This window comes from Plecotus auritus (assembly GCF_963455305.1).
Source record: "Plecotus auritus genome assembly, chromosome: 9".
Taxonomy (NCBI): Eukaryota; Metazoa; Chordata; class Mammalia; order Chiroptera; family Vespertilionidae; genus Plecotus; species Plecotus auritus.
This window is the reverse complement of record NC_137783.1, coordinates 87516797-87536299: the sequence shown is the minus strand read 5'-3', so window position 1 is coordinate 87536299 and position 19503 is coordinate 87516797. Positions and strand designations below refer to the sequence as shown.

General features: G+C 36.9%; 1 protein-coding gene across 1 annotated transcript in view; it reads left to right on the top strand.

Moving 5' to 3' along the window:
* Window positions 1-19503, top strand: part of CNTN5 (contactin 5) — a 1155131-nt gene that overhangs the window by 765704 nt on the left and 369924 nt on the right. Inside the window, exon 7 of the mRNA XM_080642588.1 lies at window positions 18958-19053. Within this exon, the coding sequence (XP_080498714.1) occupies window positions 18958-19053 (96 nt within the window). The remainder of the gene's footprint in view (window positions 1-18957; window positions 19054-19503) is intronic.

Genomic DNA, 19503 nt, shown 5'->3' with positions numbered 1-19503 from the left:
CAAACATACTTCAGTTGTGAAAAACTCTGAGAAATACATCTCATAAGTGCACTTAAAAATTGAGAAGAATCACAGTTTAAAATTTAAAAATGATGTTTTGCTGTGAAGAGCGAAATACTTCATTTAAAAGCTACTTAATCATAAAACTTACTTAATGGAAGGATAATGTCAAAAATGTGGAAAGCAGAGATAGCTAACATAAACCACAATAATTTAATTAAAACAGTTTTGGGCTCTCAACCAGATTATATTAATAAAGTCAGACAAAGGAAATGAGTAGTAAAAATGAATAGTAGAAAATCCTGCTAAGATTCTCATTTTGAATAGAGAAGAGATTAAAAAGTTGTTATACCATTCTTTATTAATAAAAATGCAATTAAATTTTTTTAAAAATGAGACTTTAGAATTAGATAAGAGAACTAGCCAGATAGATATAACTATACATGTATATGAATGTATTATATTATAACAAAATCAAGACAAAGAAAATGGACTTTATTTTAAAAAGAACAGAAAAGGATTCAGTAGGAAAGCTTAAAAAAGGAAACCACACATAAAATGACAAAATAAGATCAGACATATCAGCTATGACAACAAAATTAAGTGCATTATACTACTCTATTGAAATTCAAAGAATATCAGATTACCAAATATTTCTATATATATGACATTTATGTCTTCAGCTACACAAAGCAAATATATAGATTATATATAAAAGAATAGGCAAACTATGTTCTAGTAAAAAAATTCAGCAGAGATGGTTATAAAATGTTAGACAAAGTGCAAACAGAAGACACTCATTCATTGGGTTCTCATTAGTGCTGGGTGTTCTTTCAGATGTTGGGAATAGCATTAAATAATACAGACTCAGTACTAGCCCTTGTGAAGCTTACTGAAGGGAGCCAGGTATTTAATAATAATTGCACAAAGATTTTTTTACAGTTAAGATAAAGGCAAAGAAAAAACTATTCAGTGTGTAAGCAAATAACATTAGGGAAGGGAATATATATGGAATTGTGACTGAAGAAGTACTATTTAAGCTAACACATAAAAAATAAAAATTTTGTGCACAGATACTAGTGTGTGTACTTACTGGGTACACAGCTGTGAGTATTGAGGGATGGGTTAGTGAGAAATTGCATCGCGGCAGGCAGAGGGAATAAGAGGGAAGGCTACAATCAAGGAATGAGCTAATAAATTTATATTGATAAAATTATAGTCAATAATGGGAATATATAAAATGTGAACCTTTATGCATTAATAGTAAACTAAACCCGTTATTGGGATATCCAGGAGAAACTGGCAACAGATAGCAGAAGTAAACAACGTTACCATTTATCTCCTAGTCTTCTAAATTTCTAGGAATCTAAAAATGAATTAATATTAGAGAATCTATTTAGTATAATATATCACATAAATAGATACATTAAAATCTCATTTTCTTATCAGATACTGAAAAGTTAATGGATTAAACTTCTGTATTTAATTTTAAAAAAACAATTGAGTGAAACTTAAATTCTTAGTGAAACTCTCTTAGTTTCATTAAGTTTATCTCATTGAAAGCAAATATTATCATTCAATAGAGAAATAGCTTAAGCAGACTGATTGAAGAACAAAAAATGGGGAGCGAGGGCTGGGTGGAGGTGGGTGAAGCAGGGGGTGGGGGACAGTGGGAGATGGGGAAGCCTGTATTAATATAAGCAATAAAAAATAAAAATAAATGAATAAAAATAGAATTGACTTGTGATCCAGCAATCCCAACTCTGGGTATATATATTTGAAGGGAATGAAATCCTTGAAGACCTAGCTGCACTCCCATGCTCACTGCAGCATTATTCACAAGAGCCAAGGTATGGAAACAACCTAAGTGCCTGCCAATGGGTGAACGGGTAAAGAAAGTATGGTGTGTATACAGACAATGCAATAGTATTCAGCCTTAAGAAAGAAGGAAATCCTGACATTTGCAACCAAATGGATGACTCTTGAGTACATTATGCTAAGTGACATAAGACAAAGACAAATACTATATAGTACCATTTACATGTGGAATCTAAAATAATAAAAAAAAAAGTCAAACTCATTAGAAACAAAGAGTAGAATGGTGGTTTCCCAGGGCTGAGGGAAAGGTGATAGGGAAAGGTTAGTAGAAGGGTATCAACTTTCAATTATAAGATGAGTAAGGTGTGTGGATTTAATGTATAACATGGTAATTATAGTTGATAATACTGCATTGTATAATTAAAATTTGCCAAAAGACTCAAACTTACATGTTCTCACAAACACAAAAAAGGTAAATATGTGAGGTGATGGATGTGTTAAATTGATGGTAGAAAAGGTTGCAGGTTTGAGTCCTGCTAAATCAATGTTTCTCTCTCTCTCTCACTCTCTGTCTCTACTTCCTCTCTCTCTAAAATTAATAAAAACATATCCTCAGTTGAGGATTAAAAAAATTGATAGTGGAAATCCTTTCACAATGTATACATATATCAATTATCATGTTGTAAACTTTAAATATATTTCAATTTAATTTGTCAGTTATACCTCAATAATGTTAATATAATAAAGAACAAAATCATAAGCTTTCTCAATTTTCCTTCATATAAATTAATATTGATCTTGAAATTCTAACCAATTTATTAAAACAAATGAAATGAGAAAAACACACAATATGTTGTTATTGAAAAGTGGCAAAATTAAGCCTGGCCCTGGCCGGAGTGGCTCAGTTGGTGGAGCAGTATCCATGCACCAAAATGTTGCCTGTTCAACTCCCGGTCAAGGCACATACCTGGGTTGCAGGTTTGGAAGGCAACCTATCAATGTTTCTCTCTCATATTGGTGTTTCTTTCTTTCTCTCCCTTTCTCTCTAAGCATGTCTTTGGGCAAGACTTATTTAAAAAAAAAAAAGTGACAAAATTAAGCCGTGTTTGGAAATAGTAGGTTTTTATGCCTAGAAAGTCATCAGAATAAAGATAAAAACTTCTAAGTTTTAATATGGTAGCTAGTCAGGAATTGCAAAAGAAAAAGAAGTGGCAATCACTACACAAGGAAATGTATAATTTCTAGGGGTATTCTTTAAAAAAAGTGAAACAAAGAAAATGAAAACAATGCTATTTGAAAGGCAAACTCAATATTTTTTTGCTGTATCCTTAGTGTCACTAAGTACCCAGAACAGAGTAAGCATATAATCTATATTTGTGAAAGAAATATTGAGTTATTGGATAAATGAGCTTCATAAAGCAAATATCTCATGTGATTATTCTTATAGTCTTAGCAAACTAGTACAGTTCCTTAAACATAGCAAGAATTCAATTAAATTTTATTAATTTAATTAAAATTTAATTTTTATTGGTAATAAACCAATTAATCTCCTGGGATTTCTCTTTATATTGTAATGCTCTCTTTTTTCATTATTCTCTTTCTAGACTAACTCATGCCTCCAAAATTTTATGTCTATACGGTTCCCATTAAAATGTCTCTTAGTGATTAAGAATGAGGACTCTGGAATCAGATGTCCCACTTGGAATCCCATCTATATTGCTTACCAGCTGTGTAATGTTGAACACTGGTATATAACTTCTCTGAACCTCAATTCCTCATTACAAAATAAATAAACACAAATTTAGACTTATAAAAGTATCTAACCAAATGGATATCTTTTAAAATTTAAATGAAATATACATATAAATATGTACTTTTTAGTTTGGTGGTTGATAGGTATTAGGCTCTCAATAAATGCTATCATCATCATCTTGACTCCATTCTCCATATCTTCTAGAGATTTGGTTTGAGATGCCATTTGAACTATAAGCTGATAAGATAATCATAATATTTATCACAACTAGTATTTGTCAGATCTTTTCAATTCAAGAACATAGAATGGCTTTCTTTTTATAAAATGTATACTCAGGTCACCACTCAAGGTTTATTCATTCAAATTTATTAAATACCTAACACAGTTTCTAACACATTATTCAAGCATGCAATGAATATTTGTTTAATGAAGGAAAGTGAACTAATGACAAAATATGAGCTGCTATTTAGTGAAGATAGTACTAGACATTGGATACAGGATGAATATGCTACATATTCATATAAAATAATAATATCAAGTATTTATTAAGAATTTACTGTAAGCTAAGGCCTATTACTAGATAAATTGTAAGCATTACCCACTGATAATACTTTTTAAGTATTATTATCCCTATTTGAAAGTAAGGAAACAGGCTTAAAGAAGCTTGTCTAAACTTACATGGGTAGTAAGTGGAAGAAACAGAATGCAAACACATGCCTTTCTAATTCTAACTTTTCTACTTTGCAAATATCCTACTCCTCTAAAGTCGCTTTATAGGCTATATGAAAAGCCATTGACTCTCAAGTAGTAGAACATTATCTATTAAGCCTTCTATTACTCTTAATTTTAGTCGACTAGACCAGAGGTCAGCAAACTATGGCCCATGAGCCAAATCTTGTTTTTGTACAGCCCACAAGCTAAGGATCTATTTTTACATTTTTAAATGGTTGAAAAATTCAAAAGATAATGCTTTGTGACATAGAAATTGCATGATTTTCATAAAATTTTCTATTTTTCCTTTTGAACTGCAAAGTCTCAAGTATTTATATCTGACCCTGTAGAGGAAATGTCTGCCTAGCATTGGACTAGATTTTGTGGGATGCCCTTCAGCAATGTGAGTAATGCATATGCCATAGCTGATTTACAGATAAATGTACCATGGCCAAATAGACATATCAGCCCTATAAAATTTCTGGGAACTGTCTTCTTGTGCTTTAATGCTAAAGCAACTAATATATATATATATATATATATATATATATATATATATATAACCACTAGCATATTGAACTGATATGAAAACCAGTTTCGTTCTCCAAAGAATTTCTTCATGTAATTAATGGGAATTTTCACACAAAAGTAATGTGTTTCCAATAAATGATTTAAATGTGTATTCTGCCATTTAAAAATTATTTGCTACTTTCATGGAGATAAATCATATGAGAAAAGAGCAGTGATTGAGATTTACAGAGGTCAATTTGTAACAAGTGACTTTTTATGTATGCATCATTTACTCATTCATTTATTCAACCTGTAATTATTGAATACCAGGCACTGGACTAACTAAGCATAAGCAATACACTGCCAGTGACCTGGTTTCTGATCTGAAATAACTTATTATTTTTATTTTTTCAGCACTGATATGCTGTATAATACATATGTGAGTAGCTACACACAATATTAAATCTTCCCTAAAGTTTGAGTATTATCCAAAGACCACTTTACATATTCATTCAACCTAAATGAAGACCACAAATTAAAACTTCCTGAGGTAATTGAAGCTAGAAAAGAACACTGCTACAAGTGCAGAGGGGAGAGATTTACTCTAAGGCAAGGAAGGCATGAGGTTTTTAGCAGAGATCTAAGATAGTTTGGAAATTGATCACTAGTCTGCCGAGTTACTAAATAAATAAGCTCCCTAAGATTTTTAAATTAAACAGGGTGTAAATTATTCAGATAGAACTGTTGAGGTTATAGCTTGTAAAAGAAAAAAAATGCAAATCTGTGGTACTTGATTTAATTGTGCAACAGCAAATGAGCTAAGGGAATCAAGAAAGCAAACAATTTACATTTTAAAGCATTTGAGCAGGGGGCCAGGAATGTTGGAAGTGATTTGCAATACTCACAGCAGTTGAAAACAAATTTGGCAGAGCAAAACACTCAAACACACATATTAATTAATTATAGAAAGTTCTGGTAAAAAGAAAGTAAAAATCAAGAGACCAACACAGACATTCTCATGCAATTCAGGACTCAGTTGAATGTGTGAGGGAAAAACTTCTTGTTTGGCTCAAATATATAGTACTCAGATACAAAAGTCTAATTTTGTATGCAGAGTCAAACTGTTTTTAAAAATCTGCTCACCAGTTAATTGTAGTTTTTTTATTAGACATCTATATATATAATAGCCTAAGTGACCATCTGACCGGCCAACTGTTTTACTGTCTGATGCGCACTGACCACCAGGGGGCAGACACTCAACACAGGAGCTGCTGAGCTGTGGTGACTTCGCAGCTGCAGTTCTCAGGTGAGACACCCAGAACCAGACAGGAAGGAGCCCGATTCTGGGATGCGTCACCTGAGAACCACCCTCTTACAATCGAGGACCCCTTGGGGTATGTCAAAGCACCAGTTTCAGCCCAATCCCCGCAGGCCAGGCTGAGCCTCTAGTATGGAAAATAAGAGCTTGTCCAAAAGAGCTGTTCTGAGTAGGAGCAAATAGAGCTAAAAATTTCCTTAGAGGAGTGGAAAGATATATAGCAGAGAGTTGTTTCCCTATAAAAATATGAAGTGTCCCAGAAATTTCAGATATTAATAGAAATAAATTAAATTTTTAAAATCAGACAAGGACACCCTAAATTCACACAAAGTAGAAGAGCAGACATTCCTGTCTTTAAACTTCATAGAACCATCTGGTGGCTTGGAGGTGTAATTGCATTCTAGTCTTCACTACATTCTATGAACACAGAAGTATCTTATGTCCCGTGGCCTATCATTTCCCCAAAACTGTAACCTTGGACTAATTCCTTTTACTTTTATCTCCTGCTTAACAAAGACTGGAGCTGCATATATTTATATAGACAATAAAATATACTATATAAAAGACAATATGTGAAAGACTTTAAATATAATTCATTTTGACATGAATGTAAACTCTTGTAATGTATAATTTAGAAGATAAGCAAGACACATTTTCTCAGTTATCTATAATAATAAAAGTGTAATATGCTAATTAGACCAGACAGCTGAATGACCTTCCAGATGTCCTTCTGGACGACTTTCCGAACGAAGCCGGGGCTGCGAGGGCCAAACCCCTTGCATGAATTTTGTGCATCAGGCCTCTAGGAGCCGAGACCCGCCCCTGTGCCCACCGCAGCCTTGTGGCCCACAGTTCCTTTCAAGGTGCACTGGGCCCCTAGTAATATGATAGTTATTTTAGCCTTTTTTCTATGTTCCTTTACCTTAGATCAGTGGTTGGCAAACTCATTAGTCAACAGAGCCAAATATCAACAGTACAACGATTGAAATTTCTTTTGAGAGCCAAATTTTTTAAACTTAAACTTCTTCTAATGCCACTTCTTCAAAATAGACTCACCAGGCTGTGGTATTTTGTAGAAGAGCCACACTCAAGGGGCCAAAGAGCCACATGTGGCTCGCGAGCTGCAGTTTGCCGACTGTGGCCTTAGATCAATCATCATAAAACTACAGAAAAACATAGTTTTGTAAATTAATGGCATATATTTTATGCCAATAATAATGTTTAAGCCAGTTATCAAAACAGAAATACAAAATATAAAATTTCTTTAATTACTATTCATTGTAATAATAGGTATTAGAAATATTCTATCAAATGTTTTTTTTATTGTTGACACTATTACAGATATCCCCCATTTCTCCTCCCTCCATGTAATCCCTGCCCTGCCCCAGGCCTTTACCACATTATTGTCTGTGTCCATGGGCTATGCATATAAGAATACATGTTCTTTGGTTATTAATTTTTACAGTCCCTCCCACACCTCTCTCCTCTGAGATCTGTCAGTCTGTTCCCTGTTTCCATGCCTCTGAACCTATTTTGTTTGTCAGTTTATTTTATTCATTAGATATTACATATAAGTGATATCATGCAACTTGCTTATTTCACTTTTTATTATACATATTTAGTTTGTATATTTATATACTATATATATTTATGTTTGCAGATTTAAATAAGTTCTGAATCATATGTAACATATAATTACACATTAAAATAAGTTCTGAATGATAGCTTGAAGTTAGAATTATAGGCAGTAAATTAAAATAATGGAATGTTTAGTATCTTAGAGATTATCCTGTCCACATTTGGAAAATTGTTCTCTTTCAGGCTATATCTGGCTATACAAGTGTTTCCTTTGGCCTGCACAGTGTTTATTAAAACTGATGACCCCAGGATGAGGCATACGCTCATAATTATTATCTTACTAGAGGCCCAGTGCACAAGATTCATGCACTCAGCCCGGCCTACATCCTCTTGCAATCCAGGAACCCTCAGGGGATGTCCAACTGATGGCTTTGGCCCGGCCTAAGCTGTCAGTTGGACATCCTTAGCATTGCCGCAGAGACTGGAGAGGATCCCACCACTGCTGCTGCGCTCGCCAGCCGTGAGCCCTGTGGGAGCACAATGACCACCAGGGGGCAGATCCTGTGTTGAGTGTATGCCCCCTGGTGGTCAGTGTGCATCATAGCGACCGATTGTTCAGTCGATTTGCATATTACCCTTTTATTATATAGGACTAGAGGCCTGGTGCATGAAATTCATGCAGGGGGGATTCCCCTCAGCCCAGCCTGCACCCTCTCCAATCTGGGACCCCTCGGGGGATGTCTTACTGCTGGTTTAGGCCCGGAAGTTGGACATCCCTCTCACAATCCTGGACCACTGGCTCCTAATCACTCACATGCCTGCCGGCATGGTCGCCCCTAACTGCCCCCTGCTGCCAGCCAGGTTGCCCCCAATTGCTGCCTCCCTGCTGGCCTGGTCGCTCCTAACTGCCCCCCCTGCCAACCTGGTCGACCCTCACTGCCCCCCCTGCCAGCCTAATCACCCCCAACTGCCCCCCTGCCGGCCTGGTTACCCTCAACTGCACACCCCCCTCCGGCCTGGTCGCCCCTAACTTCCCCCACTTCCCCCCGCTGGCCTGGTTGCCTCTTACTGCCCCCTCTACCACCTGGTCACCCCCAACTGCCACCCTCTTCCAGCCTGGTCACCCCTAACTGCCCCCCTCCCATTGGCCTGGTTATTCCTCATGGCTCCCCCACTGGCCTGGTAGCCCCACGCAGCCTGCTATTCAGTCATTTGGTCATCCCTCACTAACCCCCCTGCTGGCTTGGTTGCCTCACGCAGCCTGCTTGTTCAGTCATTTGGTCATCCCTCACTAACCCCCCGGCCAGCCTGGTCATAAGCAGCCATCTTGTGAGGGTGTGAGGGTTAATTTGCATATTACCTCTTTATTATATAGGATACTTGCAACACCACAGGCAGGTGGGTTTGTTTCCCTTGAATAAACTACATCTCTGATTTATAGATGAAGAAGCAATTATAGGAAGGTTAAACCTTTGCTGCAAATTGCATAGCTAACTAGTAGAAGAGTTCAGATTAGAAGTAATGTGTCATACTTTTCACAACAGTGTTTTTTATAAGATTAATCATAATGATGATAATTGCTTCCATTTATTATGTTGTGCCATGTGTTGTACAAACTGCTTTATATAAATTATTATATTTAAGTCTTAAAAAACTATGAGATATATATACATTTTTATCCTCATTTTACAGATCAAGAAGCTGAAAGTGAGGGGTGAAGTAGCTTGTCTAGTTTTACCGCTCTGCTTGTAATCATTGTCTGTAGTTGGACCAAGGTGGTCAGGTCACTATATTCACTCATGGAGCAATTGTTGGTTGTGTACTACCCAAGGAAAAGCTATAACCTTAGGTGACCTGATTCTCTATAGCAAAGGCAGTCTCTAAAGAAGCCAGGAGCTGAAAGTTGTTTGTCATTGGAACTCCCAACAGCTGGAACAAGTCCTTCATTGAATGGGAATCATAGGTATACATTGCAGGGTACCCCATAGGTGGAGTATCTGTAAGTGGTTTTTAGATTACTTACATTTCTCCAGGAATTGGGAGGGAGAGGGAGAAGTGGCAGAAGAAGTTGGAGTTTGTTTTGAAAGAGGGTTGATATAAAAGTATTGTCTAAAGGAGTGAGAGAGGCAAGGAAGTAATTATCTAATAAGATATTATAAAAAGTAAAATAGCTTAAAAAGACAGATAGGCCCAAAAGCTTGATAGACAATAATAAGATCTCTGAGTTTTAGTAATTTATGTATTAAATGAATTGGTTTAACTAAAAAACACCCTTCCCCCAATTTTATGGGTCTATTCAAAATCTTAATCAGTGCTATATTATCTCTGTTATATTTTTCTTTCCAATGCTTGGCCTTATAATTTTTGATACTTTTAATGAACTTAACACTGATCTTAGTTTGGAAAAAATTAGAAGTCAGCAAATAATTTTTTTAATGAAATTGCTTATCCAAAGTATAAAAAGTTAAGTCAAATGTCTACAACCCCTGCCTGGGTTCATAGACTATTGTCACATTAGTTAAACAAGTTTATATACAACTTTCACATTTGAGATTACTTCAGGACAAGTATTATTCACAGTTGAATTAGCTTTTTGTAATGCATATCAAGACACCAAAGAAAAGACCTAAGATCAAAAGCATTTTTTTTACACTCTTTGGATAATTTATCTTTTTACAAGAGCAATTACAATTTACTGTTTTACTTATAATGTAGATAAAATTTTCTCTTTCAAGGCAAACTTACACTAGCATGCTTTAATTTTCTCTTAATTGAAAACCCTTTGGATGATTCATATTTAAAAATATGTAAAGTGAAAATGGCAAGAGATTATTCATCTGACCTGTCATAAATAACCAAGGGAAACATGGGAATGAACAAACTTTCATTATAACGTGTCATTATATCTTGTAGACTTCCCTCACCACATGTCCAGCTGTATCTTTATTCAATTCTTATCTTCATGTAATAGATGGAAAGTATTTTTTTTAAAATATATTTTTACTGATTTCAGAGAGGAACGGAGAAGGAGAGTTAGAAACATCAATGATGAGAGAGAATCATTGATTGGCTGCCTCCTGCACGTCCCCTCCTGGGGATCTAGCCCGCAACTTGGGCATGTGTCCTTGACCAATAATGAACCCAGGACCCTTCGGTCCACAGGCCAGCACTCTATCCACTGAGCCAAACTGGCTAGGGTGGAAAGAATTTTTTTTTTAAATAAATCTTTATTCAGATTATTACAATTATTTCTCCTTTTTCCCCCCATAGCTCCCCTCCACCCCTTTCCCACCCCACCTTCTGCCCTTACCTCCCCCCCACTGTCCTCATCCATAGGTATATGATTTTTGTCCATTCTCTTCATGAACCCCCCATACCCCTTTCCCCCTGAGAATTATCAGTCCACTCCCTTTCTATGCCCCTGATTCTATTATATTCACCAGATTATTCTGCTCCTCAGGTTTTTAATTCACTTGATTTTTAGGTTCGCTTGTTGATAGATATGTATTTGTTGTTCATAATTTTTCTCTTTACTTTTTTCTTCTTCCTCTACTTTAAGAATACCTTTCAGCATTTCATATAATACTGGTTTGGTGGTGATGAACTCCTTTAGCTTTTTCTTATCTGTGAAGCTCTTTATCTGCCCTTCAATTCTGAATGATAGCTTTGCTGGGTAGAGTAATCTTGGTTGTAGGTTCTTGCTATTCATCACATTGAAAATTTCTTGCCACTCCCGTCTGGCCTGCATAGTTTCTGTTGAGAAGTCAGCTGACAGTCGTATGGGTGCTCCCTTGTAGGTAATTAACTGTTTTTCTCTTGCTGCTTTTAAGATTCTCTCTTTGTCTTTTGCTCTTGGCATTTTAATTATGATGTGTCTTGGTGTGGTCCTCTTTGGATTCCTTTTGTTTGGGGTTCTGTGTGCTTCCTGGACTTGTAAGTCTATTTCTTTCACCAGGTGGGGGAAGTTTTCGGTCATTATTTCTTCAAATAGGTTTTCAGTATCTTGCTCTCTCTCTTCTTCTGGCACCCCCATAATTCTGATGTTGGTACGCTTGAAGTTGTCCCAGAGTCTTCTTACATTATCTTCAACTTTTTGGATTTTTTTTTTTTGCTTTTTGCTTTTTTGGTTGAGTGTTTTTTGCTTCTTTGTATTTCAATTCTTTGACTTGATTCTTGTGTTCCTCTATTCTGTTTCTGGGTCTCTGTATAATATTTTTTATTTCAGTCAGTGTATGTTTAATTTCTAGTTGGTCCTTTTTCATATCTTCGAGGGTCTCGTTATATTTATCGGCCTTTTCTAGGATATTCTTAAAAAGTCTTATAATGGTGGTTTTGAATTCTATATCCAGTCGTTTGTTTTCCTCCATTTCTTTCGTTTCTGATCTGATTCTTTGACCCCGCATTTTCACTGATTCCCTGAGTTGGTAAGGTAGATATTTGTGCTAGGTTTCCAATATGGCCCAGTGGGTCTGCTTCCCCAGTTAACCTGAGGTGGACACTCTTGGTGCACCCCTTTGTGGACTGTGTGTACAGCCTTGTTGTAATTAAGTCTTTATTGTTGTTGGTATCACTGGGAAGAATTGACCTCCGGGCCAGTTGGCTGTAGGGATCAGCTGTGTCTATGCTGGGAGAAGCCCGGTGCTGGAGACAGCCCTATAGGATTAGACTTGCCAAATTGCAATAGCCTCTGTGCTCAGCTTGGATGGGGTGGAGTCTCAGGGCTGAGCAGACAGTCTTGGCTTCCTGTCAGCCCCGCTCCTGCGCTCATGTGCGCTTTCAGTTCTCTGCCTTCCCCAGCTCGAGTCTCCGCCTGAGAGTCCAGACTCCCCCCACAAGAGCGTGGGTCCCCAGGGGCTCGCCTGGAACCGGGGTTCACTGCAGTCAGAACTGGGGCACAGTGCTGTCAGGAGCCTCTGACTCCCCTCCACCAGGGAAAGCCTGCGGCAACCTCCGCAGCCCTTGTGCGCACCGGCGCGAGCGTGCTTTCAGTCCTCCGCCTTCCCCGGCTCACGAGTCTCCGCCCGAGAGTCCAGACTCCCCCCACAAGAGCGTGGGTCCCCAGGGGCTCGCCTGGAACTGGGGTTCACTGCAGTCAGAACTGGGGCTCAGTGCAGTCAGAATCCTCTGACTCCCCTCCACTAGGGAAAGCCTGTGGCAACCCCTGCAGCCTTTGTGCGCACTGGCCCGCGTGCGCCTTCAGACTTCTGCCTTTCCCAGCTTGAGTCTCCGCCCGAGAGTCCAGACTCCCCCCGTAAGAGCGTGGGTCCCTAGGGGTTCGCCCGGAACTGGGGTTCAGTGCAGTCAGAACTGGGGTTCAGTGCGGTCGGAGGCTTCCTTCCCCCTTCCGCCAGAGGAAGTCAGCCAGGCTCTCAGCCGCCCTTCCTCTCTGCGCGCACAAAGCCCCTTTGCCGTACCTCCAATTCTCTGTGAGCTTTTCTCCTTCCTTCTAGTTGTAGAATTTTCACTCAGCCTGCTTTCCTGTGGTTCTGGATGGTGTCCGTTCTGTCTTTTAATTGTAATTTTGAAATTGTTGTGCAAGGCAGCAGTTTAGGTGTTTACCTATGCCGCCATCTTGGTTTCTCCTTGGAAAGAATTTTTTAACATACCTCTAATTAATTCAACTGTTATTCTTTAAAGACAAATTTTATTAACAATTAACCTTTTTTATTAATTTCAGAGAGGGAGGGAAAGAGATAGAAACATCAATGATGAAAAAGAATCATTGATTGGCTGCCTCCTGCATGCCCCCAATAGGGGATTGAACCCATAACCCAGGTATGTGCCCTGACCAGGAATCCAACAGGGACCTCCTGGTTCATAGGTCAATGTTCAACCACTGAGCCATGCTGGCCAGGCTATAAGTAAGATTTTTTTAAAGTGATGTGATATCTCATCACAGATGACATAACAAATGTTTTAAAGAATTGTAGCATGAGTTCATGAGAAAAATGCATTGAAAATGCCAATTTATATCTTCCAAAATAAATATAAGCATTATTTTTCCATTTTTCAATAAATTTCTCATTTCTGTCTTTCATCGTTCAGAAATGATTTCTAATAAGAGATTCTTATGAAGATTATTTACAAATTCCTAAAACCAACTTGGTCTCTCTTCCAAATGTTGGATTGCTTTTGTTCTCATACCTTTTTCAAACAACCACATTGAGTTTGATTTGTCAACTCACTTGTTATTCACTGTGTGACAATAGCCCTGTTTTTATTTGATTTTCAGATGTATTTAATAATTTTTAAAACAAAGAAATTAATATTTAATTTCCAGAATGCTGACATAGAGTGTGTTGGTAGGCACTATGATTATTCATCTTCAATTTCCTTGTATTTCTCTTTGTTTTAAACATTTTAGAATGTTAAAGATAGTTTCTGAATGAGGTCTGATCAATTTTCACTACAGGATATTTACATAGAACACAAGAATCTGACAATTATCTGAATAATCCTATGATAATAATAGAAACAAGAGTAACACTGTCAAAAGTGAGGAAAGACTTTAATAGGCCATCACCTTGTAAGTGAAGCAGCAAGTACCAAGTCAATACTAGAAAACCCACCAGAGGTTTTTATAGAAATCATAGACGTGAAAACCATGAGGCCCCTCAGAAGGAGCACCCCCGTAGTTCCTCACGCTTAAATCTTACATACGAATTTGATAATGAGACTTCAACATTAATTAAACTCAAATAGTATTTTGCCGTTTTCAATTGTTTTTACTTTTTGTAAAGATTCAAACTCAATTTCATGAAGTTTAGAACTCATGCATCCTCTCAGTATTCACAGCACTTTTAACCTGTAGAATTAATTGAGAATGCCTGGAGCACCGATAGTCTGAAATTGCTGGCACTGCCCCCAGGATGAAGGTATAACCCAGCACAATTACATGCATGCCCACTCCTTCCTCCAGACTCACAACTCCCGCAAGCCAGACATTGCCACTTATTTTTAATAGATTTAAGTCTAGGAAATTAGTGTCCAGGAGACAAATGAACCTCAGCACATCATTTCTAATTGTATAAGATTTGTCCTCTCACCTTGACCTTTTTCCCTCTCTTCCCAATAACTTGCTAATCTATTGTATTAAGCAACTATAAGATCATAAGATCAGTGTTCAGGACCCCTTATGCACTTTTCTTCTCGCCAGTTTCCTGTAACCTCTCTTTCTCCCCAACACTTTAAAATATTTCACCTTTCTAGGGAGTGGCTTTTGAAATATTGTGTGTGTGTGTGTGTTTCACACTATAACTATTTAAAGTATTTCAGTGGGTGAAAAACCTTCCTACTTAGTTTGCGAAGTTGCTCAGACCTCTCACCCACCAGGTGAGCTCTATGAAGTCTTGCAAGAGAATTTCTCTTAGATCTTTTCTTTTTAAAATTTCATTTTATTGTTGACAGTATTACAAATGCATCCCATTTTCTCCCTTTTTGCCCCCCTCCTCCCAACCCCTACCCCACCCAAGGCCTTCCCCATGCTATTGTCTGTGTCCATAGGTAATGCATATATGCATATATGTTCTTTGGTTTATCTCTTCCTGTTCCCTTCTCCCACCTCCACCCCTCAGATCAGTTATTCCTCTTAGATCTCAATACCCAGCAACACTGTACTTCTCCTGAGATACTAAAAGTTTTGATCTTACAGTAACCATGATCTCTAAGACTGGGGCATATTCATCTTTGTTTTGGTCCTTGTAAGTTTAGCATCAAATTTATTGTCAACTTCCAATAATTTACAAATGTATATAACATATATTCTTAAGTGCTTATCTTACTCTATATATAGTATTCTTACCACACATACTCTACCTTCACTTGGAATTTGTCAACTACCTGTTTTTCTTTTTGTATTATATATATACATATATATATATATATATATATATATATATATATATATATACACATATATATATGTGTGTGTGTGTGTGTGTGTGTGTGTGTGTGTTAAGCTGACTCAATCCTTTGTGGAATAACGCAGGGAAGAAAAGAACAGAGTCAAGAAGACATGCAGAAAGGAGGGAAGGCAGGAGGGAGAAAGAGAGGGAGGGAGGGAAGAGAGAGAGAAAGAGAGAGAGTGGTATATTGGTGTGCTTGTAGCTTACATTTAACAGAATAGTGAAATCATCTGCATGGGAAGTGTGCATGGCATGCACTGGTAACCCATAAGTATGACTGTGACTGTTAGAAGCTCTGATGGTTTGGGCTCATGCATCTATTCAGTGGCACAGACTCCTCGGAGCTGGGTCTTTGGACAGTTGGCCCAAGTACGTATGATTAGCTCATATATCTGTATCTTTTCTCTGCAGCTTTTCTGTATCACCAGTACCTATCTTAGTGTTCGATGTGAAGTTTGCACTGATAAAATTTTGTTAAATGAATTGAAGAAATTTGTCTCCCATCTTGTCAACAAGCTTCAAATCACACATCCTAAATCTGCATTGTCATGTGAGGCTCTCAATTCCATCATTAATTTGCACACCTCTTTTTATTAGCATGGTTTATCGAGGATGAATAGGTGTAATAATTTTGTAAGCTGCAGTTCTGGTTAAAGCTCCACTATTAAACTGCATGAGCTTCTGAACTTGGAAAAAGCATGAGAAAAGAGACGGCCCAGGGCCCCGTGAATCTTGACCACAGACTTTCTCTTCCAGCCTATTGCTTATGTATTTGTCCCTACCCTTTAGAGTAAGTCCAGAAACAGGTTTATTTCAGTTCACATTTTAAACCTGAATCTTTTGTTTCATTTCTCTCCTTAATATATCAGAATGTGTATCTATTAAATAATGCGATAAGCACCAAAGTTCTCTGATGAGTACCTCCCAAGAGATTAGCTGCTTTCTGTTAGCAATGAGATAAAAACAACAGCTTTATTTTCACTCAGATTGCTCTTTCTAGTTGTCATCCCCTCTCCAACCAAGAAATTTCCCCATAAATCATTCTGCCTCAGATCAAGCAGAATCTTGAGTGACACAAGGACCACTTTTACATTACAAAAATATTTCCCTTTTTTTTTTATAGGCAGAAGGATTTAAATTAGGAAAACACACTCTCCATAAAAATGCAGACCTCTTTTCAGTGTTTCTCTATATGTCTTTATGAAATATAAAAATGATTTATTCACAATTGAAAAAAATCAACTTGTGTTTGTACAGCTGGTGCTATAATACCTAGGAAATAATGACACAGAGGCAATTCCATGAGGACATGTTGAATTGTACCAGTGTTAACAGGTGACACAAAATAAAGTAATTACAGATGAATGTTATCTTTTGGGTCATTGTGATCTCAAAACACAATTCAGGTCATAACAATTCCATAATTTTTTTTTCTGCTTTGTGTCTGTTTTCTAGCTCATGCCTATCCTTGAATTTCTCAGGAACAGGCATTAATTTAGTACTGTTTTCTATTAAAATATTCTTTTTAACTATAATAGGTTTATTGGAAATGTCATAATAAGCATAACATAAAGTTGTAGTGGTAAATGTATTGGAAGCTACACTTACACTTTTCAGAAACTATTTAGGAAACAGAGTTAAAATAAATTGATATCCAAATAGCTTTCCAGAGTTTATAAATTCAATGAAGGTGAAAAGAAGAAAGTAAAACTATATATTCTCTAAAGAGATGTTACAGCCCTGCTGCAAGCATGCCTTGTGGCGCAGCTCCTGCACTGTGTTGAGTAGAGGCAAAGCAAGTCAACTTAGAAACCATGCCATGCTTTGTTTTCATGTTGAGATCATGTGTTGGAAAAAAGAGAACTTCTATCTCTAAGAATTTAAAGCCATGAGTCACAGATATCTGAAAATGGATGAACTTGCTTTTCACAAGAAGTTAGTGTGTATGTTTTCAAATCAAAACAACCACCAAAAAAAGTAGAACTAGGACAATGCTCTCTTGCCACTTGGAGACACACATAAATATTTATAATGAAACACAGAATTATGTGTAAAATGCTAAACACTTTTTTTTAATAATGAATACCTCTTTGACTATTTATTTGTCATTCTGCCTTTACTATTTATTAGCCCTTTATGATTTTGAATGTATTTAAGATTATTTTATTATAAATTCAGCATATAAGTAAATTGTTAACCATCTCTCACAATATCCTAGAATGGTTCTTAGGATATTGAAGTTAATGATTCATCTCCTTCATATCCACTTCATATATTTTTCTTGACTGCTTGTTTTAATCATTTGTCAGATTAACAAAGATTAAATTTGAGGGTCTACATTGTGTTACTCTAAAATATATGAAAAGTTTAAGAAAGTCTCTTTTACAATTGATGAATAATGGAAGGAAAGGCAGAATACTTTCCACAAGCATTTCTCAGCATGGGAACATGTTTTTACAGACTGAGAATTCTGGGACAATGTTTACTTATGAGAATACTGAACTCCTACCATTTCTAAGAAACTATTCTAAAAATCATGTCTTTGATCAACCTAGCCCAAGAAATGGGAAAGGTACATATGTACTGAACTATGGATGTGTTAATAAACAATATGAAAAATGCAAATATTACATAATTCTTTTTCAGGTGACCTTATTTTAAAGAAAGTATTCAAAATTGTGGAAATGTCACATAATTTAAAGGAAAGCAATTGAACCCCAATCAATGCTATAATTCTTCAGGTCTATACGAGTTTTGATAGCTGTAATACTCCCAGCATAATCAAAATAGATGAGTGTAATTAATTCATAAGGCCATTCCAGGCTTCTATAAAATGAAAGTAACATGACTGATCCACTCACATTTACAGAAAAAGGACATTTTATAGCCTCATTATGTTTTGCTAGAGCACAAGTCTCTAATTTGACAAATGCATGCTTGGTTTTATACACGGTTCCCAGCATGACATATAATGAGGCATGTGGTTGGACAGCAGGTACCCTTAACCACTTCTATTTCTCTTCTCACTATGCATAAATGGGTTTTATTGGCAGTAGAAAAATCAATATGTAGGAAATATTATAAAGAAATAAAAGACAGATATTATGTGTTATAAATGTATTGTCTAATTTCTTCTTGCACTGGCAACTTGTATGCACTATAGATAAAGAGTGTGCATACAGTCTGAAAATGATGGTACTTAAAATGGGCTGGTATAGATTTCTTTTTAAGGCCCTCCTATCACTGCTTAACAAACAAGAAGAAACCTTATCTGGATAGGAGAGAAAAGTAAGTACAAGTTACAAAAGTAGTAATTCTTTACACTTCTTTATGCCCTGTATCTGAATGCTGTGTTATGTTGACAGATCTGGGGAATTTTAGTGGCCGGACGAGAAGTGCAGTGTCTGTGAGGGAAGGCCAGGGGGTTGTTCTGCTGTGCTCGCCTCCGCCTCATTCACCAGGTACAGTAGGATCCATTCTTTATTGTTGCTGCTCTCCTTTTACTACATGCTCACACTTTAGAGGATGCATTGACTGGGGAACCTTCTAGGTGAAATGTGTATGGTTTTCTTGAAATGTGTCAGAGTTCCAGGCATGTAATTAAAGATCATATACTCGAAATATCACCGGACAAGAGACTGAGCTCCTATGATAACATTGTTTTATTGCCATTCTCACTTCTGACTGTTGCAGTTGTGTCTCTGCCTGCCAACAGTGAGGAATATATTGCCTGGAGCACAGGGGAAATGATAAGCTGAGAGAGTAAAAAGCTTTCAAAATTATTGGGAGTGTCAGAGTTGAGTTAACTGAATACCAATGTGCATCTTGTTTCAGAAGATAAGCTGGACCCTGGGTTGTGTATGGTATTATCACACTGAAACAAAAACTGCTAAGACATATTTTTATGAGTT